Source organism: Cyprinodon tularosa, unplaced genomic scaffold (genome assembly GCF_016077235.1).
Source record: "Cyprinodon tularosa strain WSP-4 unplaced genomic scaffold, ASM1607723v1 ctg102, whole genome shotgun sequence".
NCBI classification, from domain to species: domain Eukaryota; kingdom Metazoa; phylum Chordata; class Actinopteri; order Cyprinodontiformes; family Cyprinodontidae; genus Cyprinodon; species Cyprinodon tularosa.
Window position 1 is genome coordinate 1,424,757 of NW_024037805.1, and position 24,799 is coordinate 1,449,555.

At 38.9% G+C, this 24,799-nt stretch overlaps 1 protein-coding gene across 1 annotated transcript; it reads right to left on the minus strand.

The window, feature by feature from the left end:
* Positions 1-1,909: 1,909 nt before the first annotated feature.
* On the minus strand, positions 1,910-24,571 carry zgc:66427 (uncharacterized protein LOC406256 homolog). The gene is made up of 5 exons (XM_038279624.1): positions 23,773-24,571; positions 21,885-21,980; positions 21,677-21,782; positions 16,372-16,473; positions 1,910-4,118 (listed from the first exon to the last, which is right to left on the minus strand). The coding sequence occupies exons 1-4, from the start codon at positions 24,302-24,304 to the stop codon at positions 16,416-16,418; spliced, it is 792 nt and encodes a 263-aa protein (XP_038135552.1). The 5' UTR covers positions 24,305-24,571; the 3' UTR covers positions 1,910-4,118; positions 16,372-16,415.
* Positions 24,572-24,799: the final 228 nt, after the last annotated feature.

The window sequence follows — 24,799 nt, forward strand, 5'->3', positions numbered from 1 at the left end:
CTTGACGTAAAAACACAGAAGAGGAAATGGCTGAGGGTCATTGTGTGGTTGGGTACACTGGAAACAGCTGCTGCAGAGCAAACCTACAGAAGAGTTTTTGCAACAAACACAAAGTGTTTGGTAGATAAATGCAGCTCAGGCTTCCCATAACCCGCCTGTTGCATAACTTCATCTGTCTGCAGACACTGACACTGTAAAAAAATAAACAAAGTGCCTGCCTTCTAAATGGACAGAAGGCCACAAACATCTAATTATATTCATATTCCATTTAGGTTTTGGGGATTTTTATTAGTCGTAGTGACGTTTATCTCTCCACCACAAAACTTTTATCTACATTTTTAATGCATTAGTCTAGAGGGTAGAAAAAAACCCATCAAAGCAGCAGAAAAAACAGACTTTCAAAAGAAAATAATCTTGGATTTTTTTTTTTCCATGAATTTTTTATTTATGCCTTTCTTAGAAAGGTTTTATTCTCTCCCTCCTGCAGTCCACATGGCTGTTGTGGTGCGCCTTCTCAACCAACCTTACACAATTGGAAACTCATTATTATCAAGATCAACTTTAAGTATTTTACTTTAGCTTTTAATATAATCCATTGATATCTAGTGATAAACCTTCACAGCCTCCGTCTCTACCTTCCACTCGGTAGGCGGGGGCTTGGGGTTCGGATGCGATATAAATACAGGCACACCACAAGGCTGTGTTCTCAGCCCCTTCCTGTAGACAACTGCCTTTAGGGACAATAAAGAATGAATCTTTACATTTATTTAAATAACATCTGGTTATATGGACAGAATATAACTTTTAGTGTGGTAGGAAATTAAGTAAATCACCCTGAGCAAGCCAAACAATCAACACTAAACATTACAATGGAGGGATTTGCATGACTTTTTATTAATCCACATCCTCAGGAACAGCTTAGTAAACATTGTATTATCGCTACATCACGCCATCCAGTGCTGCAGGAGCTTGTGATTCACCCTCTCATTTAGGGGCAGAATGAGGCTGGGAACCCCCTCTAATTTTGTTTTAGTTACTTTAATGAAGTCAAAATTACAAAAACACCAAAAGGTCAAAAGTTTCATGATACAAAAAAGCTTAAATATAAAAAAATTTTAGTACTAGTATAAATATTAAGGATACTCACCGTGTATTTTTTAATTGGTCAATATTGCTGGTACTGACCAATAATACTATTTTAGCATTTTTAAAAATATATATTTTTAGTCCAATGTTCAGACCTAAAGTCAAGAGCAAACCTGAAAACTTTAGGGCTAATAAAGTTTTGTTGGTAAAAGGAAGCTAATTAAGGGAATATTAGCCTTTATGTCTTTTTTCCTACCGTTTCTAAAATGTCTTTACAGAACTTTTGTCCCAGAGATGCTGAGTTTTTTTTTTTTAAGTTATTTTTTTCCCCATTAATATATAACGATCGGTTTAGCTTTACAGTGATAGTCCTTTATTAAGTTGTGGGGATTGTCTTATTTCTTATTAGTAAAGAAAATTTCAAACCAAGCCTCTTTTTTCTTAATTCTAAATGCATCATATTTTCAGTCAAATCAAAACCTTTTTTGATGCATGTACATAAATCTAGACGATTAGCTGAGCTTCCATCCTCTATGGCTGGCTTATCTAATAGAGTTCTACCACATCTTTCATTATTAAAGTTTAACCAGAGAACTTTAACCCTTCATGTGAAGCTTTTCTACAAACCATCTCCTTTGGACAGTAAAGTATTAATCTGATTGATTCTTTAAAAAACAGAAGGCATTAGAACCTTCTGTGTGGTTGGAAATTAAACCTATATCACCCTGAACACAATGGTTACCTTAGAACCAAGGATAAATAAATAAATCTAAGCCAAGGAGACTTAAATCTGATGGTTACAAATATAAACAAAGAGCAGACGACATCTCTCACACATATTTATTGTAAAAAATACATATAAAAACAATTTCTGAGACATACAAAAGATCAGAGCTTAGAAACAGTATAATTGAACAGACAAGGACCAAGCCATTTTCTTGAACTGTATTACATATTTACAATTTAATAATAAATAAAGTTCAATTTGCTTTCAATACCAGAGTGGAGGCGGATTGTCCATATCCCGAGGATGCAGATCCAGCCAACCGACCCCTTTTTAAAGTTTCTCACCAAATACGTCTGTTTTAAAAAGCGCGAGGCGGACGTGGAGCCCCGGGTTTCAAAACCAAATCTTTGAGGGATTCATTAAAACAAAAAAAAAAAAACACCTTCCTTGGTTGGAAAACAGCTGGTTTTACACACATAGCATTTGGCTAGCATTGGCAAAGAAATACAATAGAAAAAAAATTGAGGTATTGCACCACACAGAGGGTAACAAAGTAAATGAGAGTAATTTAGGGAGGTTAGGACTGCTGACAATCCAACCTCCATAAGCATAAACAAACATCCCGCCCCGCCCCTCCCAGCCAGAGAATACAACATCATAACTCTAAAACGAATGAAACACCTAATGTCCAATGCATCCCGTCACACGCTCACACAACACTCCCAATGTACACACAAACTTTTGGCATCTTTTTATATATATATTTATATATATATATATATATGTCTGCGATGTAATATAAAGAGAAACATGCACAGAGCTGCCCACTAGTGGTTGGGCGAGTCATAGCACCTCCAAATGCAGAGAAAGGTGGACCAGAAGTAAAAAAAAAAAGACCTCAGAAAGCTTTTCTGGTCCTCTGAACAGATCTGTCTCGAGTTAAAAACTCATGAGATGGAAAGAGCTAAATGCAATTTGTTCGTTGAACTGGCCTGTGCACAGCCTCGCTGTTGGGCTCGCTTTTTTAGAGTCCCTTCACCAGAAAAAAGGCAAATCAGATAATAGAAAAAGGCAAAGAAAAGCAACCTGAAACATTTAGCAGTAATCATGAAAGGTGTGTAAATATCCTTAAAATAAAAAAAGCAGGGTGGAAAAAGGAGGAGTATGTAATTATTAATCATCAGCTGTCCATAGCCTCCAGTGTTGTGAAAAGAGGCAGATGCCACACGGCGTAAACATGCCCCCGAAGATACATCCCTCAGTCCATTTATCCCCACGCTATCTGGCATCGGCTCCCCGCCGCAAAAGAAAACAAACCCAAACAGCGCCCCCCGGTGACCACTTTTTAAAAGAAGGGGACAGAAATCCAAACCGCATTCGTAATAAGTACCAAACAGAAGGGGGGGGGGGGGGGGGCTCACCAACCCATCTGTACAACAGATACACACTTTATTGTATATACAGACATATTCAGGCCCTGGTCATCATCCAGGCGCGCGCACACTCAAGGTTATCCCAGACCGTATGAGGAAAATAAAAAAGTGCTCCAGTTGGTGCCAAAGTTTGTGCTACTGTCACCTTGTGAAATGCCCCCGATCTTCCTAAACAACCACCGAGTAGCACAGTAACAAAAATAAAATCAAAATAGCCGTCGATAGGAAACAAAAACTGGCCTAACTTTAAGAATAAACAATAAAAAGCCCAAAAAAATTCCCCTGAAATGTTTAAAGGAAGAGAAGAACTAAAGAGGAAAAGGAAAGAGTAGCAGCAGCCCCCCCTTTTCACCAAAAATAAGCTCTTAACCGATCTAATGGCAGAGCGGTAATCCTGTAACAGCTGAAGATTTGGTTAACGTCGGGTAAAAGCCGAGGAAGAGAAACATTCATCCCACACACAGCCTGGGCCAATACTTTTTGTCTGTTTGCAAAACAAAAAATAATAAAAATACTTGATAAATGAGTGGTCCCGATTCGAAGAGACAGAAACACACAGGAGAGGCGCCGGTCACTGAAACTCCATCGCTCCACAGGTTCCTTAGATGATCATTAAAATCACTGTGGTGATGCGCGTCCACAGAGGAGACGAAGGATGTCGGTCCAAAGAACCGACACGGACATCTAGACCATAAACGGGTTAGAGCAGATGGTTTGAACATCTGTATTTGGCAGGTATAGTCTAAACGGGTCGATCCAGAGTCAAACCGGTTCCAAGGTCAACTTTCACATCTAAAAAACAGGAAATAGGAATTTTGCTTGTTTGATTCTTGATTTTTAATTGGGGTTTTGTTGCGATGCGGTGTAATCTCCTGTGAAGACAAAACAAAAATATATTTTACTTCATATTTCTCTTACACCTGGTATTTATAAACAGTCTAAGGGTAAAAAACAAAACATTATGAATAAACTGAAATATGCCTTCTTAATTTTAGCTTTGCCATTTAGTAGCGGTGCAAGAAAAAACAAATCTTTCAAATGATGCAATATATCTGATGCTGATGATCGTATCGATTCAACACACCAACATTAGAATATATCAATGGATGCTGGTTCAAAATATGGAATCAATATAAAAATATTCACAGCCAAACGTCCCTTTCATTGCTTTACTTTATAGAATGTTTAAACTCCCAACCACTAGATGGCAGCATTACTGCAGCAGCGCAGCAACGACATGATATCCTGAGGTTTTATTAAGCTAAATATATATATATATTAAAAAAAGCAATATATGATGTTTGTTACTGTTCGCGACACATCGGGATACATACTTAATTCCACTTTAGGATTGATAAATTATTATTGAATTTTTATTGAAGTGCGAATCCAGAATCGCACGTAGGGCTACAACTAACAATTATTTTGCCATTTGATTAGTCTTTAGATTTTTTTTTTTCAATTATTAATTGGATAGGTTTGTACGGAGCCCCTAAAGGGACATGGAGGAAAAAATTTACTTTTGTGAGATCCCGCAATACTTTTGTGAGATCCCGCAATACTTTTGTGAGATCCCGCAATACTTTTGTGAGATCCCGCAATACTTTTGTGAGATCCCGCAATACTTTTGTGAGATCCCGCAATAGTTTTGTGAGATCCCGCAATAGTTTTGTGAGATCCCGCAATAGTTTTGTGAGATCCCGCAATAGTTTTGTGATATCTTGCAAAAGTATTGCAGGATCTTGCAAAAGTATTGCGGGATCTCACAAAAGTTCTTTTTTTCCCTCCTCCATGTCCCTTTAGGGGCTCCGTAGGTTTGATGGCACCGTGTAAACCGAGTATCATCCTGCCAACCACTGCGCTGATATGTTGAGAAGTCGGACGAACAGATAGCAGATTATTTTATTTTTATCTTGTAGCATGAATGATGCCAATCAACACCAATCATCTCCTCAATCCATCCAAAAGCAGCCGAGGTCGTCCCAGAGCTGAATTACTGCAGTACAGGTGCTGGTCATAAAATTAGAATATCATGAAAAAGTAGATTGATTTCAGTAATTCCATTTAAAAAGTGAAACTTGTATATTATATTCATACATTACATACAAACTCATATATTTCAGATGTTTATTTTGTTTAATTTTGATGATTACAAATGACAACAAATGAAAATCTCAAATTCATCATATCAGAAAATTAGAATATTGTGAAAAGGTTCAAAATTGATGGCCCCTGGTGCCACACTCTAATCAGCTAATTAACTCAAACCACCTGCAAAAGCCTTTAAATGGTCTTTCAGTCTAGTTCTATAGGCTACACAATCATGGGGAAGACTGCTGACTTGACAGTTGTCCAAAAGACGACCATCGACACCTTGCACAAGGAGGGCAAGACACAAAAGGTCATCGCTAAAGAGGCTGGCTGTTCACAGAGCTCAGTGTCCAAGCACATTAATAGAGAGGCGAAGGGAAGGAAAAGATGTGGTCGAAAAAAGTGTACAAGCAAGAGAGATAACCGCACCCTGGAGAGGATTGTGAAACAAAACCCATTCAAAAATGTGGGGGAGATTCACAAAGAGTGGACTGCAGCTGGAGTGAGTGCTTCAAGAACCACCACACACAGACGTATGAAAGACATGGGTTTCTGCTGTCGCATTCCTTGTGTCAAGCCACTCTTGAACCACAGACAGCGTCAGAAGCGTCTTGCCTGGGCTAAAGAGAAACAGGACTGGACTGCTGGTGAGTGGTCCAAAGTCATGTTCTCTGATGAAAGTAAATTTTGCATTTCCTTTGGAAATCAAGGTCCCAGAGTCTGGAGGAAAAGAAGAGAGGCACTTCATCCACGTTGCTTGAAGTCCAGTGTAAAGTTTCCACAGTCAGTGATGGTTTGGGGTGCCATGTCATCTGCTGGTGTTGGTCCATTGTGTTTTCTGAGGTCCAGGGTCAACGCAGCCACATACCAGGAAGTTTTAGAGCACTTCATGCTTCCTGCAGCTGACCAACTTTTTGGAGATGCAGATTTCATTTTCCAACAGGACTTGGCACCTGCACACAGTGCCAAAGCTACCAGTACCTGGTTGAAGGACCATGGTATCCCTGTTCTTAATTGGCCAGCAAACTCTCCTGACCTTAACCCCATAGAAAATCTATGGGGTATTGTGAAGAAGAAGATGCAATACACCAGACCCAACAATTCAGAAGAGCTAAAAGCCACTATTAGAGCAACCTGGGCTATCATAACACCTGAGCAGTGCCACAGACTGATCGACTCCATGCCACGCCGCATTGCTGCAGTAATACAGGCCAAAGGAGGCCCAACTAAATACTGAGTGCTGTACATGCTCATACTTTTCATGTTCATACTTTTCAGTTGGCCAACATTTCTATAAATCCTTTGTTTTTATTGGTCTTCAGTAATATTCTAATTTTCTGATATGATGAATTTGAGATTTTCATTTGCTGTCATTTGTAATCATCAAAATTAAACAAAACTAGAAAAAGCTGTTTCGGAGAAACATCAAAGTGGGAATGCTTTTGCTGAATGAAAAAAGCTGAAATTACCTGAAGAACATATGAAAATGAGATAGGAAGTCATCAGAAAATTCAAACTGCAGAAAACAATTGAATCATCTGAAGATTTTGTAGGGTAGAATCATTTGGCAGTAAAATGGCAGAAACAAACTCATCTTAAAAGCTGCACAGCCAAACCATACATGATATCAAAAAATGTCTTGAATGTGGGCACTAGAAGGGTCTTAATATAATGTCTCCCAAGTTTCTAGAAAAATGTATAAAGAAATTTTGAAGGGGGGTTTACCTACTTTCCAGAAACATGTCAGGCGTGTTATGAATTAGCAGCAAACAGAAAAGCTTAATTCCTGTCCAGAAACAGAGCAGAATGAAGCCAAAGTTCACAACATAGGCTGAAAAGTATGAAATTAGCTGAAGTAGAAAAGAAATTACAAAGAAAAACTTTAATCTTATCTGGTTGAAGAAAAAATTAGTAGCTTAAGGATGGGAAGTAAAATGTTGAGGACAATGGTATTGAATAAGTCTTAACATTTTGAAATCATATGTGGAAATGTCAAGACTTGGCAAAACCATTGGGAAATTATTTAAAATGTGTCGGTTGATGAGCATAAAGAAAACAGTGTCATCCTTAGAGGATTGAAAATCTACAAACCTATGTTTAAGACTGACCATAAGAAGGAGAGGAAGGACAGATAGAGAAGCTTATAGAAAGAGAGCTAATACCACTTAAGGAGCTGAATTTATAAAAAAAATTGAACCTGCATGTTACGAGCCGCTGTGGTAATAAAAGCACCGTTGGCAGGCTTAGGCTGCAAGTTACGAGGTTAGCTGATGCTTTATTACAGTGTAAATCTAAGAACCTGATTAAGAAATATGCACTGAGGTGTGTGGTCAACAGGCCTTGGTAGTGTAATTTGAAGAAATTGGTTGACTTTGGGTCATAGCTACAAGCCATACGGCACAATGAATGAGTGTGCGTAAGGAAGAGGCTTTTATTTTGTAGGTTCCCTTTAGTCTTATTTTGAAAGTCTATCATGGATGAGTGTCAAGGGAAGGGTCATGCTCAGCAGTGATATAGAATCCATTTCTAAATATGAGATCTCTGGTTTTCCATGTTATTGGGTGAATAAATGCTGTATTAGAGCGTAAATGGGAGACTTTTATTGTGAAATTCACTCTGGGGTATGTTTTGAAAAGGTCCCTAGAGTCTAATAGAAACAAGCTGGTAGAGTTTGGGTCATAATGCTGGGCCATTTGCATCAATTAATACACAAGTACAATACGGAGGCTTTTATTTTGAAGAGTCATTGGAGTCTTATTTTGAAAGTCTAGCAGGGTTGTGTGTTGAGAAAAGGGTCAGACCCAGCAGTGATACTTGATGACTTTCTAATCGTTAAATCACTCTTTTCCCTTGTTATTAGGGCAGTAGATAAAGTGGCAATGGGAGGCTTTTATTTTGAAATTTTCTGTGGGGTGTGTTTTGAAAACCCCCTAGAGTCTCAGTTTTAAAAAAGTGGTTGAGTTTGGGTCATAATGTTGAGCCATATGCTTGGAAAAAAATATGAGTTTAATTTAGGGGCTTTTATTTTGAAGGGTCCCCGGAGTCTTATTTTGAAAGTCTATCAGGGTTGCGTGTGAAGGGAAGGGTCATGGCCAGTAGTCATATTGTATCCACTTCCTAATGTTAAATCAGTGTTGTCTCCCTCCATTAGATTAAAATGTGCTGTTTAAAGTGGTGGAGGTAAAATCCTTTGAAGCACGGTTACCTTGACGACGTTAACGAGCCTGTCAGTGACAGAGAGACATGCACTTCACTTTCGTTCCTTAGTTCTCAGGCTTTTTTGACTGGGATTATCAGCTCCGAACAAACAAGTGCTGAAGACAAACCGTAAATGGTATCTAAAAAATTCTTTCAGTCTAAGCGAGAGCTATCCTTTGTCTCCGATTGGGGTAACTTTCACTGCTGTAACTCATTCACAGCCTTAATGGGAAGGAGGAATAAAAAGGTTTGAGAAATCCTGCTGGTCTCATTGAATAACATGCAGAACAATGGTAGAGCAGAACTCTCAAAAGCAAAACTTTCCCTCCGAACAAACGAGTGGTGAGCCAAAACCGTATTAGGTATTCAAAAAATTCTTTCACCGTGAGCGTCGGCCATCTTTGGACTACAACTGGTGTAACTTTCATATTTCTACAATATTTCGTCTAGGCGTGGTGACGATGTAAAAAAGTGTATAATTGTCAAAATCTTGATTTTGGGGTTCGGACAGATTTGTTACCCCCGAACAAACCTTTTTCCTAGCTAAACGATAAAAGATATCGACACACTTCCTTCAATGTGAGTGCTAGGAAGGTGTGAGGAACAACTTCACCAAGGCTCATGTTACTACGTGAAACGGTTCCCGAATGGGAGCGATACGAAAAAGTCAGTTTTTTTGAATTTTCAGTTCGGATTTTCAGAGAGCTCTCATTGGATTTCTATTGGGGAAGTGTGGACTTCTTCATGGTCTGGGCCAAACTGTCGGAAAACCGTAAATGCCACATAAATTAGGGTTATATTTCCTGAGTCCTGATAAAAATCCCTACGTTTTGATGTATAATTTATTTCAATTGAGTTAAAAATGAGGGAATGAGAATAATTTGTTCAGAAAAACCAGAACAGCTCAAAAGCTAGAGCACGCACTCTAGCAGTTGAAGAATTCCGTCCATAGACTTCCATTATAAATCTGAAAATCTTAAAATTTTCTTTTAAAGTTTGAAGCTTCACTGAAACAAAACTGTAAAAGTTAGCAAAAAGCTGAGTTAAACAGTAATAGCAGAAAGATACGGAAACATTTTAAAGGTTGAATGGTGTTTCTAGCTGAAAGTATGCTGAAGTAGTTAAAAGTCGAAGATGATAAAGTTTTATCTGAATTTTGCTGAAATCTAAGAATTCTACATGCATTTCAATGGGACAAAAAAAACGCAGAAAAAGCAGAATATCGCGAAAACTACAAAAAATATCTTTACCAAAAGACATAGCACAATGCTCCTGAACAAGCTGAACGTTTTGATACCAAAATTGTTGAAATCGGTTGAAAACTGCGGGACTAGTTAGAGTCAGAAAAATTTGAAGTGAACAACAATAAGTGGGAATGCATAAGCATTCCCACTTGATAAGTGGGAATGCATAAGCATTCCCACTTGATAAAGAGAAACAGGATCTCAATAGTGTGAATGCCTACAGCATTCACACAACTAGAAAAAGACAAAAATGAGTAGCTTAAGGATAGGAAGATAAATGTTGAATATGTATAATAAGTATTAAAGTCTGAAATCATATGTGGAAATGTCAAGACTTGTAAAAAAAATTGAAATTAATTAAAATGTGTCAGTTGATCAGCATAGAGAAAACAGTGTCATCCTTAGAAGCTTGAAAATCCACAAACCAAAGTACAAGACTGACCATAAGAAGCACAGGAAGGACAGAGAGAGAAGCTTATAAAAAGAGAGCTAATAAAACTTAAGGAGCTGAATTTATCAAAAAATCTAACCTGCATGTTATGAGCCGCTGTGTTGATGACAGCACCGTTGGCAGGCTTAGGCTGCATGTTACGAGGTTAGCAGATGCTTTATTACAGTGTAAATCTTAGAACCTGATTAAGAAATATGCACTGAGGTGTGTGGTCAACAGGCCTTGGTAGTGTAATTTGAAGAAATTGGTTGAGTTTGGGTCATAGCTACCAGCCATACGGCACAATGAATGAGTGTATGTAAGAAAGAGGCTTTTATTTTGTAGAGTCCCTTTAGTCTTATTTTGAAAGTCTATCATGGATGTGTGTCAAGGGAAGGGTCATGCCCAGCAGTGATATAGAATCCATTTCTAAATATGAAATCACTTGTTTTCCATGTTATTGGGTGAATAGATGCTCTGTTAGAGCGTAAATGGGAGACTTTTATTGTGAAATTCACTCCAGGGTATGTTTTGAAAAGGTCCCTAGAGTCTAATAGAAACAAGCTGGTAGAGTTTGGGTCATAATGCTGAGCCATTTGCATCAATTAATACGCGAGTATAATATAGAGGCTTTTATTTTGTAGGGTCACTGGAGTCTTATTTTGAAAGTCTAGCATGGTTGTGTGTTGAGGAAAAGGGTCAGACCCAGCAGTGATACTTGATGACTTTCCAATCATTAAATCACTCTTTCCCCTGTTATTAGGGCAGAAGATGAAGTGGCAATGGGAGGCTTTTATTGTGAAATTCACTCCAGGGTATGTTTTGAAAAGGTCCCTAGAGTCTAATAGAAACAAGCTGGTAGAGTTTGGGTCATAATGCTGAGCCATTTGCATCAATTAATACACAAGTATAATATAGAGGCTTTTATTTTGTAGGGTCACTGGAGTCTTATTTTGAAAGTCTAGCATGGTTGTGTGTTGAGGAAAAGGGTCAGACCCAGCAGTGATACTTGATGACTTTCCAATCATTAAATCACTCTTTCCCCTGTTATTAGGGCAGTAGATGAAGTGGCAATGGGAGGCTTTTATTTTGAAATTTGCTGTGGGGTGTGTTTTGAAAAACCCCTAGAGTCTATTTTTAAAAAAGTGGTTGAGTTTGGATCATAATGTTGAGCCATATGCTGGGAAAAAAATATGAGTTTAATGTAGGAGCTTTTATTTTGAAGGGTCCCCGGAGTCTTATTTTGAAAGTCTATCAGGGTTGCGTGTGAAGGGAAGGGTCATGGCCAGTAGTCATATTGTATCCACTTCCTAATGTTAAATCAGTGTTGTCTCCCTCCATTAGATTAAAATGTGCTGTTTAAAGTGGTGGAGGTAAAATCCTTTGAAGCACGGTTACCTTGACGACGTTAACGAGCCTGTCAGTGACAGAGAGACATGCGCATCACTTTCGTTCCTTAGTTCTCAGGCTTTTTTGAATGGGATTATCAGCTCCGAACAAACAAGTGCTGAAGACAAACCGTAAATGGTATCTAAAAAATTCTTTCAGTCTAAGCGAGAGCTATCCTTTGTCTCCGATTGGGGTAACTTTCATGGATGTAGCTCATTCACAACCTTAATGGGAAGGAGGAATAAAAAGGTTTGAGAAATCCTGCTGGTCTCATTGAATAACATGCAGCTTAATGGTAGAGCAGAACTCTCAAAAGCAAAACTTTCCCTCCGAACAAACGAGCGGTGAGCCAAAACCGTATTAGGTATTCAAAAAATTCTTTCACCGTGAGCGTCAGCCATCTTTGGACTACAACTGGGGTGACTTTCATATTTCTACAATATTTCGTCTAGGCGTGGTGACGATGTAAAAAAGTGTATAATTGTCAAAATCCTGATTTTGGGGTTCGGACAGATTTGTTACCCCCGAACAAACCTTTTTCCTAGCTAAACGATAAAAGATATCGACACACTTCCTTCAATGTGAGTGCTAGGAAGGTCTGAGGAACAACTTCCACAAGGCTCGTGTTGCTACGTCGAACGGTTCCCGAATGGGAGCGATACGAAAAAGTCTGTTTTTTTGAATTTTCAGTTCGGATTTTCAGAGAGCTCTCATTGGATTTCTATTGGAGAAGTGTGGACTTCTTCGTGGTCTGGGCCAAACTGTCGGAAAACCGTAAATGCCACACAAATGAGGGTTACATTTCCTGAATCCTGACAAAAATCCCTACGTTTTGATGTAAAATTTATCTAGATAGAGTAAAAAATGAGCGAGTGAGTTGAAGCTGTTCGGCATGAGTGAAATGTTTGAAAACGCTAGAGTGGCACACTCTAGCAGCTGAACATTCCGTCCATAGACTTCCATTATAAATTTGAAAATCTGTAAAAATTGTTTAAAAGTTTGAAGCTTCACTGAAGCAAAACTGTAAAAGTTAGCTGAAAGCCGAGTTAAACAGTAATAGCAGAAAGATACGGAAACATTTTAAAAGTTGAATGGTGTTTCTAGCTGAAAGTATGCTGAAGTAGTTAAAGAGCAAAGTAGCTGAAGATTTAGTGGAATTTTTGAAGTTTTACATGCATTTCAATGGGGCCAAAAATCGCAGAAAAAGCTGGATATCGTGAAAACTACGAACAATATCTTTACCAAAAGTCATAGCAGAATTCTCCTGAACAAGCTGAACGTTTTGATACCAAATTTGTTTAAATCAGCTGAAAACTGTTGAACTAGTTAAACGAAGAAAAACCTAAGGAATAATAATAAAGAAAAACAGAAAAACAATAAGTGGGAATGCATAAGCATTCCCACTTGATAAACATCTGAAATATATGAGTTTGTATGTAATGTATGAATATAATATACAAGTTTCACTTTTTAAATGGAATTACTGAAATCAATCTACTTTTTCATGATATTCTAATTTTATGACCAGCACCTGTATATCATCATAGCATATTTCAGTTTACCGTACAGAAACAACTCCAGCAACATGATGCAGTACAACTTTAATCTGAGCCACAGTAAAGAGCCGCTTTTATCAGTTATTAAAATCTGTAGCTGGTTAAAATGCTTCACATTTAATCTGTAAAGTGTTAGATTCAAACTTCCTCTCTTTACATATGCTGAGGAAACTATTCTAAGGATCAAACATTTACTGGAAGAGATGTTATGTAACATCAGCTCTGAGCTTAAACCAAACCCGAGCTTACTGGGTTTTTAATTTAACCCATTTATGTGTTTCTAGTTATGAAATGAATTCCCTTAGTGGATTGATCCTTGTCCTTAAATAAGACTTAAAGCCATCTGATCCTTTCAGCAGCCCAGCACCTACAAAGACCCATCAGCAGTGTGTTTGCACCATCTGCATGTAAAGGAACCATTGACGGTTCAACAAACAAGCAAATTTTTTTGGCTTTCGGAGGTTTTTGCTCCAGCCGCCACAACTCTTTATGATTAAATACGTTAACGGTCTACAGTAAAACCAAGTACGGATGATGCTGCATTAGAAACTATGACATTAATGCAGCAAATATTATCAGAATATAAAGAAGTGCATTTGGGTTGTTTACTATCAACGCGACTAACAAGCAGACGTGGCAAAGCTCCTGATCAGATAAAAATGACAGACATCGGTCCAGCTCTAGTTCAGAGGCATTACCCAATGGGCTGCCTTCACATCTATATGCAGTCCTGGGCAAGACGTGAAATGAAAAAGAACTGGGACTGCAACTAAGAATTATCTTTCAAAGCAATTAATCTGTTTATTATTATTATTATTATTTTTGATTAATAACTGGATAGCCAAAGGTTCCTTAGAAAGACTTTTAGAACTTTAGAGACTTTTTAGAAACTTTTATAAAGTTAAACCAGGGGAAAATAAAACTTTTCCACCTGAGTAGATCTGGATAGAGCATATTGACAGACGAAAATAGGATTTTCATCTTAAAGTCGTAAGGAAGCGGCTGTTCCAACCGTTGCGTTTCCGAATTCTCCCTAGAGGTGCCTTATTTACACGAGCGAATAAAGTGAATGTGATTGGTCGTTTATCAAGGGGGCGGGATTGTTGTGACATACGGTTCGCAATCATTTTGGTTGTGGCTGGTTTGTCGGCAGCATCTTGCTAACCAGTTAACAACTTAGTGCTAGCAGGTTCCCAATGGGAAATTCCATTGGGACCAAGTAGCACTAAATTGGTGACTTAGAAACGACACTGTCAAGGAACGCTATGGACAGAGGAAACATGCAAGAGGAGGAGAGTTTAGTGTCGGAGGTCGTGGATGAGTCTCCTCCGTCATCCATTTTTTATTTAGAGGAGGAAAGTGGGGAAGAAGATGTTGTGGAAGAGGACGCCAGGGCGGCAGAAGCTTGGTTTGGTGTAGAAGGCTTACAGCCGTACATGTTTGAGCCCTTGCCTCGCAACGCTGCCAGTTCTGTTAGCTCTACGCCTGCTGAAGACACAGACGTCCATCCCTGTGAACACTGGGACGGAACTCAATGGGAAAGGAAATGATTTTATTTCTTATTTCAAGCGTTGCGACTATGAATCAAGATGCTATGACTTAAAACATGTGATTGACAGATGACCTTTGATACATGATTGGCCGAATTTAGGTGTACAAGCTGACGTATAACTAACCGGCCTGCAGAAGATAACAAAAAAAACAAACAGATTTTAAGACAGGAATTTTTTTTTTTTAAATAGAAATTTTCTAACTTTTGGGAGAATATGGTCTGCTAAAGAGTACACGTATATACAAGTTTAAGCCAAAATAATTAGAAATTTAAATATGACTTTTAATGCAAAATGTTTATATGCATTTTTAAACAATTTTGATATAATTACTGCTCTACGTGGGTTTCTCTGTCGACTACAAGTGATAGTTTCAGATTTTATTTAAGCTGTATGTGATGGAAACAAACTAAGATCCTTGTTTTTACCACCAGCTGGGTCAGTGAACTCTTCCCTTCTGCTGTTTGCAGACACTGAATAAACAGTAAAAACTCTGCATTTAACCAAACTGCTCCACTTCAACCTTCTTCACCATCTGATGTCAGTAAAGGAAAACTTGTCAAAGGAGAAGAACTTTATATCCTCCCATTTGGAACGAAGCTGGAACACGCAGCCTTTTCTAAGTTAAAATAATTCAGAGGTCCATGTCCTAGCGGTGTGGCCGCTTGCAGATTGCATAACTTTTGGCACACGAACCCTTGCACCCTGTTCGTCACAGCGAGCATAAACCAGGCTTAATGGTAAACAATTGGCATAAACCACTGCAGGTTGTTGATGTCGTTTGCCTTAGCCCTGCACCCTGGTTTATTTGATCTAATGGAAGTGCTTTGAAACTGGTTGGTGTCCCAACAAAAGGTCAAAAATGTTAGCAGAGAAAACTATTGATCTGCTGCTGAGAGACAGAGATCATGGCGGCGCCTTGTGGCGGCCGCCATGATGAGCTCTCCACAATTCCATAAAATATGCTGTTCAAAACGCAGGTCAACTTGTAAATCATATCCCATTCTTTTTTTATTTTTTTTTATTTAGAAAGACAGATTTCCATCACATCAGCAATCACAGCTTCATCCATTTAAGATTATAACAGAAGATATAAGCAGAAAGTCCAAGTGATTTTGTCCATGTTGCCTTTCTGGTATTTTTAACAGAATATCACTAACTTAATCATATCCCATTCTTATGTTTACATTTGATCACCATGTTTACATTTTAGCACTGCTGCACTTTAAGAAATGGAAATTTAGTTTTGTATACAATCTGTGTATGCAAAATGACAACGTTTCTCTAAGTCTAAGTGATATAAATGTTTAATTTTTTCTAATAAAGATTCTTTTTTTTTAATCAAAACATGGAACTTTTCAGTGTGATAAACTGAGAAGAATTTAGATCTCACTTTTTCCCTCAAAGCAACAAACAAGGTTTTTTATCCTGCACACATACACCATTAGCCCTGTAGCTCCGCCCACCTCCTTACGTCAGCATGCATAATCAGCAGCAGCAAATTAGCCGACTTAATGGAGTGTAAAGTTGCTCAGATTATTATCAGATTATTTCTATTTTCAAGAATATTTACATTTCTTAACCAGGAATGCTACAAAAACAGAATATCTTGCCGAGTCCAACAACATCTCTATACATGTAGAAACATCTAGCTACCGTCCACATACCTGAGTCAAGCTGGTCGCTGGGCTTCAAACACCTGACCTGCGAGTCAATTGAAGGGGTGTTCAGGGCAGCAGGGCTTCACCTTGGACCAGGAATCGATGCAGCTGCAGGCAGACGGAGCAGAGAAAGGTTCAGGGGTGTAAACACGAGCAAAGGCCTCTGATTAACTCGTGCTAATGTAGCAAACTGAGGTGTCGCCCACAGGCATTAATCTCCTTCCTGAATCTGAGGAAACAGTTCATGTCATCACTGCAGTTGGCTGCAAAGAACAAACAACTCCTAGTTAGAAAGCAGGAAGACGTCTGATGGGGCTGCTTCACGTCGATATGGGTTTTAAACTGCTTTTATAACGCCAAGGATGTTTACTTTAGCACTGCTACACCATGAGATTATTACAAATGGACATTTAAAATGCATTATCTTCCACGCTTCATGTTTGCTTTGAAAACCAGTAAAGTTTGACTGCAGATGATGCTCAGTTTTAGAGAAGCATCGTAAGGACAGATAATAAAGGACAGAGTGATGACAAGTTATGGATTTATCACAAAATGTTAGATATAAGGACATGAAAACAATGAAAAAACAATCACAGCATTTATTTTTATTTAGGAAAAATGTCTCATCGTGGTGAGAACTGATTTATTGTGAAAGTGGTTGATTCCAATCAGGGGCGGGCAATCAGGACCTTCGCTGCTCGATTAAAATCAATCAGAATCACTAACCTACATTCATAACCTAAAGCTTTAATCTTCTTCTTTCAAACAGTTTTAATTTATTCCAAACAATCCATTCTCTTAATTTTGTAGCATTTCTCTTCGCGGCGCTGCTTCCATTACATTTATGTTGTTACTATATTTTTTATCCAATCAGATTTCAGTGTGTTGCTATGTAAATCCAATCTGCCCCTCAGAATCAGCAGTTCTGGCTGATGTTACCATAACAATATTAGTGAGGAACGTTTTCTTCAACCAATCAGATTTCAGATTTACCCCACAGGATCAGCTAGCAGGCCCGCCCTAACCTCAGCATTTTCTGCCCTCTGATTGGTCCGTTAGAGCAAAATGTTTACAGTTTAAAGGTATTCAGAAATGATTTAAGTTAAGAGAGAAGAAATATAATTTGGGAGGTTTGTTTATATTTGAATGTGCAAAAGAGAAAAGCCAGATAAAGTCTAGATGTGTTTCAGTTATTGGTGTGAAAATGTTGAATGAATTGAATGATGATTTCAAGTTATGTCCTATCTTGGTGAATTTCAAAAGGGCTTTAAAATGTAAAATGATAAAATCCTATGTTATGTAGATCTGAATATTTATATACGCAGTAAAGAACCTGGTAGGTTGTAAAGGTTATAAGTATAAAACAGGGTAGGCAATAATAAGCTTTTCTTCAGCCTATTCCTGTTTTTTGGTAAATTGTTGTTTTTGTTTTGTTTTGATATTGTTGTTTTGTTGTTTAATGTTGGATTATTTGCTAAAAAATAAAGTGAAGTGAGTGATCGATTTTATCTTAATGCACCATTTCATCTGGTAATTACATTCATATTGAATCTGAACGGCCCCTGATGATGTAAATGTGGCAGAGCTGTGGTTATAAAGTAGAAAATCGACTTTGGGCTTCTTGCTTAATTGATCTGTGTTCATCCTCACACTAATCTTCGTCTTGTAAGCAGAAGCCTGTTCAGAAATGAGTGTTTAATTAATAGCAGTGTCTATGTTTAGGGGAAGCGAGTGAGGTGCAGTTAGTTGCCTTAAAAAGGAGCTTTGAATCTCTTTTGCATCCCTTTTAACTTCAGAATAATTACCACAAATATTGTGAGAAATAAAAATATAAAGCCCACCTTTTAGCTAGAGCTCCTTAACAATGTCTTAATCATCTTTTTCTTTTTTAAGTGCATAATTTGCTGTTTTTTTATGGCGCGCCTCCTTTCAGATGTTTTCCACCCATATGATTTGTTTACTCCTCCGCTCTCCGTTTGGAAATCAAAAACGTCAGATCAACAACCCCACCTTCAAAACCTAAAGCAAACTTCCCATCAACCGGAAACCAACGCGGGGTTACTTATCCGTCTGATCTTGCATGAATTTCCATGGAAAGTAAATCTAAGCGCTAATCATCTCAGCTTTTCCATGTGAGGAAATTACGTGGCTTTCCCGATCTGTGCATGAAGCTGCTTGCCCCAAAGACTCAGCCATGATGCAATTCCAGGATGCGTCTCCGTTCTGAGACAAGAGCTAATAAAGCTCATACTTTAAGGCTGCTTAAGAAAATGGGAAAGCTTGGAGAAGCAGGGGAAAGCCAGAGTGGGTTGTTAAGGCGAGGCTGGAAATGTGCTGGAACCATGCAAACACACCAGGAGTCATTTAACCGCTTTATAATTATCATTCTACCAAGGAATGACTGAAATCAAAATAAAAAAAAATACTGAAAGTCTTCAGGTAACGTCAGAATAACTGGTCACAAGAAGCAAACAGATGTTAACTTTTCAAACGTTTGATAAACCAAATTTCTCCTCCTTATTGCACGTCACCTTTCCAAACATGATGAAAAGTTTTCTTCATACCGATTAAAAGCATGTTTAAAGACCATTTTCACAAATCTGTCTTTCACCAACTTTCTACCGAAGTATGACCTTTGCCAGTTTAAAATCCGTTCCACTGAAAGAATATCAAAGTGAGAAAGGAAAGTTTTATCTTAAATCTAAAGCTATTAGAGGTACATTTACAGAGAAGTGGCGGCAATAAACGTTTCATTTGGTCAATAGATGGCCTGGAAAAAGAGGAAATTACAGATGGATGAAGAAATCAGCTGCCAAAAAGAGTTGGGTCTTTTTTTTTTTTTAAGTTTGTTGCACCAACATCAGACAAAATGAAGAAAACAGCCACAGACACCTCCTCCCTTTTAATGCATCTCCTTTTATTATTATTATCATTTTTCCCCCAATTTATACGTTAACCTAACCTATCATCTAAAATGTCCTTTCTTCCTTCCTAACTGCAGGCGTATCTGCCATTAATTAATAGTGGAGGCTTTGATTTCTAGCTTAGAAAATGACTCATTAGTGACTAAAGGGCAGATTAGACTTCTCCAACCGCACACTTTAAATGTGGCTTGGTTCTGGTGGCGAACCAGTTTTGCAGGTATGCTTCTGCACCGTCGGTCTGGAATTTCTAGAGACGCACAGTTTCCAGCCAAAACGCAAGTGGGAGCCTATTCCAGAACTCGTGCATGGAACTTAGGGTTGTCAAAATGTTGTATCCGGATACAATACCCGTTTTTAAAAGTATCGAAACAGTGCTACCACCAGTGGCACCTAAGCAGTCCTTCATCTAAAGTGCAGAATAGAGGACAATGCACTTTCAGAACACTGTGTGATTGAATAATTCTGAGCACTTTTCAGTTTCAGACTTTTTTTAAAATTAATTTTATAAGTTTTTTATCAAGCTTGCTTAATATTGTGCACAGCATACAACCTTTATTGTATTTATTTATTGTATTTTATTTATTAATGAAAATATTTGTGTAGAATTTTGGAGTCTTTGTTTTTATCCTTGTGGTATCAAAAATCGAATATTTTCCTTAGTATCGGTAACGAGTTGAAAAGTTTAGTATCGTGACAACCCTAATGGAACTTCGGCGGAACTTCATCTTGGCAGAGACCTTGGCATCTTTATAGAATTTGTCTGAGGCATCGTACAACTGGTACTTCTGAACCTCCTCTATTAACCTTTTGTCGTAGTTGTCTATTGTAGTTGTTCCTCGGTTTTTAAAAATGGCACGCCTCGGCACCGTATTGAGATGGACGACCACACAGACAGCCGGAAAGGCATAGCAAGGACCAATCACAGCTGCTTTTTGTTAGCGCACTTCCGCTCGAGGTCTGCGTGGGTTTGCGATCGTCCGACGCGCAGTCAGGTTTTTTTTGAGGTGCAGAACCTCTGCGTGGGGGGCGTACTGAGACGGATTCAACGGTTGCAGAGGCTATGCGCCAGAAGCATAAATTGGCCTTTAGACAGATTGTACTTGCTATACAAAATCATATTTCGTTTGTATAGCTCTCATAACATTTTCATTTCTTAAAGTGCAGCAGTGATCAAATGTAAAATTGGGAGAGAAAAACATGGTGCAAAAAACACTGCATTGATATGATCAGTTGGATGCAAAGACTGGGACATGATTAAATTTTTTTTCTCTCCCAACATTCAACTTTTTTCCATTTTTTTTTCTTTAATTTTTTCAATTTTAGTGGTGGTAAGCATAAAAAAAAGTATCTTAACATATACTGTAAAATCTTGTAATTCATTAATCTTAATCAATAGCATCCTTTTAATTTGATGCAATAAACATCCTTTTAATTTGATTTAATCATTAATAAATAAAACAAAAAATCATTTCTACTATGGTGGAAATCGGCTACTTCAGTTTAGGGAAAACTGGAATATCACAGCTGGTATTTCATGCTGTGCTTCATCCAACCTTAAAGGGTTCAGATCCATTTAAATTCAGGCGTTAATGCAAGAAATCCAGCAGATTTTCACTCCTCTAAAATCACAACCCAGAATCTGTGGCAGAAACTGACGATGAGGAGTTGTTCCTCCCTTAACGCCTCTAAGCACCAACGAAAATCATTTCAAAAGCCTTTCATGAGCTAAAAGAAGCATTTTTATTAAAGTAATACCAACAAAGAGGCTTTCACTCCCTTTTTTAAGAGTTTAAATTGTTTTTAACAGCCTAATTTTGTTTTAACGGAAACACCATTTCAGCCAAACTAATTCTCCTTATTTCCCTCTTCGGTATTGAGCTGAACCATTTCAGCCAGTCTGAAAGGAGCTGGATAAAATAATGAGATCATTTAGCCAAGATGCACATTACATTATAATGAAAGCAAAGAAGCAGCTCTAATAACTCTCATATGGGTGTAAATAAAGTGCAACCTTTTCTCTTTGTTGAGTTTATCAGCTCTGTCTCTTCACCTAAATATATAAAAAATGTGTTTTGTTATGCAGAAGCAGCTTTGTGACTTTGGGCTAATGTTCTACTCTACATATTAAGTCAATTAGATAGCTTCAGTTGTTCAAGTATCCAGAAATGAGTTTAAATTTGATGTTTTGCCATCTTTAAACCTTTGTAGCGAAAAAAAAATCAGGTGTTGACAAAGCTCTGGTGAACAGTGCAGCTTTTTAGAAACTTTTGAGAGAAGGCGATTCTGATTTTCACACAATACTTGGGAGATATGTTGAAGGGTAACCCTTTTCAAACACATATAAAACAGATCTGTATATCAGCCTTGCATGGAGTAACTCTTTATACCTTTTGTGGTAGACGCAGAGGCAAGCCAGCCTAGCGATGGTCTCCCCCTGCACCAAATCCTCCAAACAGATAGAGCACTCTCCGCTGTCCTTACTGAGCACGTCCGCTGTAAATAAAACGCAGACAATTGAACGGCGGGTGTCATCAGCTTTTTAAAAAAAAGCAACAGACGCACAGCTGCTGGGGCGCAGCGTTACGAGACGCTTACTGTTGTAAGGTAGTGGAGGAGAGGTGAGGCAGCTCATCAGGTGATCCTCGATCCGACCGCCTGGGAAAGGCTTGGAGCAGAAAGGACAGCGGATATCTGCAGAGGGAGAGCTCAGATTAGCACACCTCGTCAGGCAGAGACATAGAAACGGTACATGACGGAGCATGTTTGGCGTTTGGACATGCAGGCAGCATGAAGCTAGCACCGAGGAGCAGATAAAACCACAAACCGTCGAAATGAATCGAGCCACAGAGCTGAAGATGTGAGCTCCAGTTAGGCTGACCTGAAATGGCTTGGTTTGACTGTAAGCATCAGCATGAAACAGTGAGTCACGCCTCGGGGAAAGCCTCCGACGGGCCATTCATGGATGTGACAGTCAGGCAGAAACAGCGCCTTGCTGCCCTACATCCCCTCCTCCTCCTCCATCCATGAGCCGCTGCAGTGAGGCAGCATGTCAAGTTGTGACCCATTTCCCTACACTTGCTGAAGGCCTGGCCTGGGATACTTACCACACTGTAGTGTTGGGGATGAAAATGTCACGCTTTCAGTCACAACAAGCACCATCTGCTCATATCCGATTATCCAACCCTGCCATCAACCCTTCTGCAAACATCTTCCCTTTTTTAAAAGGAGAACAACGCTTGGTTGCTTAATGTGCTTTTTTAATATATTTATATACTTTCAGTGGAGGGGGATTAGAAAGAACGACCCCTGTCACACAGACTGGAGATGTGAACGAGCTTGTGTGTCACCACTTATGGTTTTACGCCAATGCTCTGCTGCAGACAAAGGGGTCTCTGATGATTTTAGCCAGCATGCAAGCACAAGAGAAGAGATTATGTGTGCAGGAATGTAAATTCCTCAAATAATCCATTTCAGTTTCAGAGTATAATTGAACTGAAATACGCAATTAGTTCAATCAAGCAATGTAATCTATAGGATTAAATACTCATGATAGTTTATTAGAAAATATTATACATAGCCTGATCCCCCCCCCCTCTAAATATTTCTTAAAGCAAAACAGAAAGCATGATTGGAGAGTCTTTCCTTTTTAATACGGTTATAGAAATATTTCCTTTGAGTTTTTATTTGCCTTTTGTGTTTTATTATTTCTTAAGTTAAATAATGAGGATTTCAGTTTTAAACCTGCAGATAAACGTACATAAATATGGTTAAACCTGCTGCATTAATCGATGGACTGAAATGATCAGGCGGATGCTTTGTCAACTTTTCAATAAAAACATTGAAATACATTGTTTTCTTTTAGCATATCTTCATTTTTGTAGTTAATTAGATAAATTAATCCTATGCTACAAATCAACAACATTGTCATTTTTATAACTTGTAGGGAATATTTCACTGTTATGTAACCACCATAAACATTGGAAACTTCTTACATATCAACATCATCTGATGTTAAGCAATCTGTGCCAAAATACTAGTCAGGCATTTGAATAAGAACAAGTCAGTATTTTCTTATTTTATCCTCTAAAAGCATTTAAACTAGAGATGGTTACCTTAGAGATTAACCAATCACAGAGCAGGGTTCATTAGTGTTGGCTCAGATTGGTCATAATCTCGTCAAATACAGAATATTTTCATTTTTTTTAACCATTTTTTATGAAAACAACTCAAAAGTAAAAACTTTCAGTTTTTAATTTTAACAACCAGCATTTACTTTAATGTACTTTTATACATTTATTTGAAAGAAAATAAGTCTAATAAAAGGATTTAAACGGATCCATAGAATATTTATTTCTTTTTTTATATATTGTAAACTGTCAAGATGATGACAGATGAGGCCTAAAAAGATAACTTAACATCCTGATCGGTGTTTATATTAAATAAAAACACATTAACAGACATTCCTCTAAGGTGTTTTACTTACTGCCATGTCGGTTGTTAACGCGGTAGAGGCCGATCCAAGCCTCAGACACCGGCCGCTGGTGAGAGCCTCGGACCCGGGCTGATCTATTACCGACGCTGCGGGAGGAGGAGTGCCGATTCCCGGGGAGCCGCTCGGAGAACGTGCGGTGGGGCGCGCGGCCTGTTTCCTCCCCGGCTTGGCGCTCTGCTTCCGCGGGGGCCTCCGGGCTCAGGCCGCCGTCCTCCTCGGGTTTCCCCTCGCTGCTGCTGTTGTCGTCCACCGGGGACGCTGGGCTGATCCCGGAGGGTAACCCGCGGTGATCGGCGGGGCTGCCGTCGGCGCTCGCTCCTCCATGCTGCCCGAGGTCCGAGTCGCTGCCTTCCTCCGATCGGCTCCGGTTGGGCTCCGTTTCCTCGAAGCTAACCGAGAAATCCACGACGAGGCTGGTGGGCCTGGCACACCGGGCTCTGCGATAGGAATCCCGCTTTGTGGAGTCTTTCCCGAAGGGAGAGGTAACCGGGTCCTCCTGGAGGCGACTCGGTCTGGTTCCCATGTCTGGTAGCAGCAGGCTGGCTAAACGCAGGCGGATTCAGCGCAAAGGGGAACGGACGCGTTCACCTCAAAACGACCCTTAATCGGTTCAATCTGCCTCCTCGATAAAAAGCTCACTTAGTAACGGAGGTCTATTAAAAACAAAACCAGAATCGTTAGAATCAGTGAAGATGTTCGCTGTCCGGGCCTCAGTTCGTCCTCTCCGACCGCATTTTACTTTTATTTTTCACTTGACCGTTGTAGCTGCTGCAGCGGAAATGAGGCAGTTTCGCTTCCTCTTTAAACTGCGCACACACAAACAGTTACGGCATCGTGACGTAGTCATTTTATTAAGTTAACTTTAAAAACAAAAAAAGTAGTTAAAACAAAAACAACTTATGAAGCGGCATCATAAACATAAACAAATAAAAACATAAAAATTAATTTATAAAAAGGAAAATACCAACTGAACGAACCCCCCCACCCCCCGGGATAAATAGAACAGGCCAAAACTCAT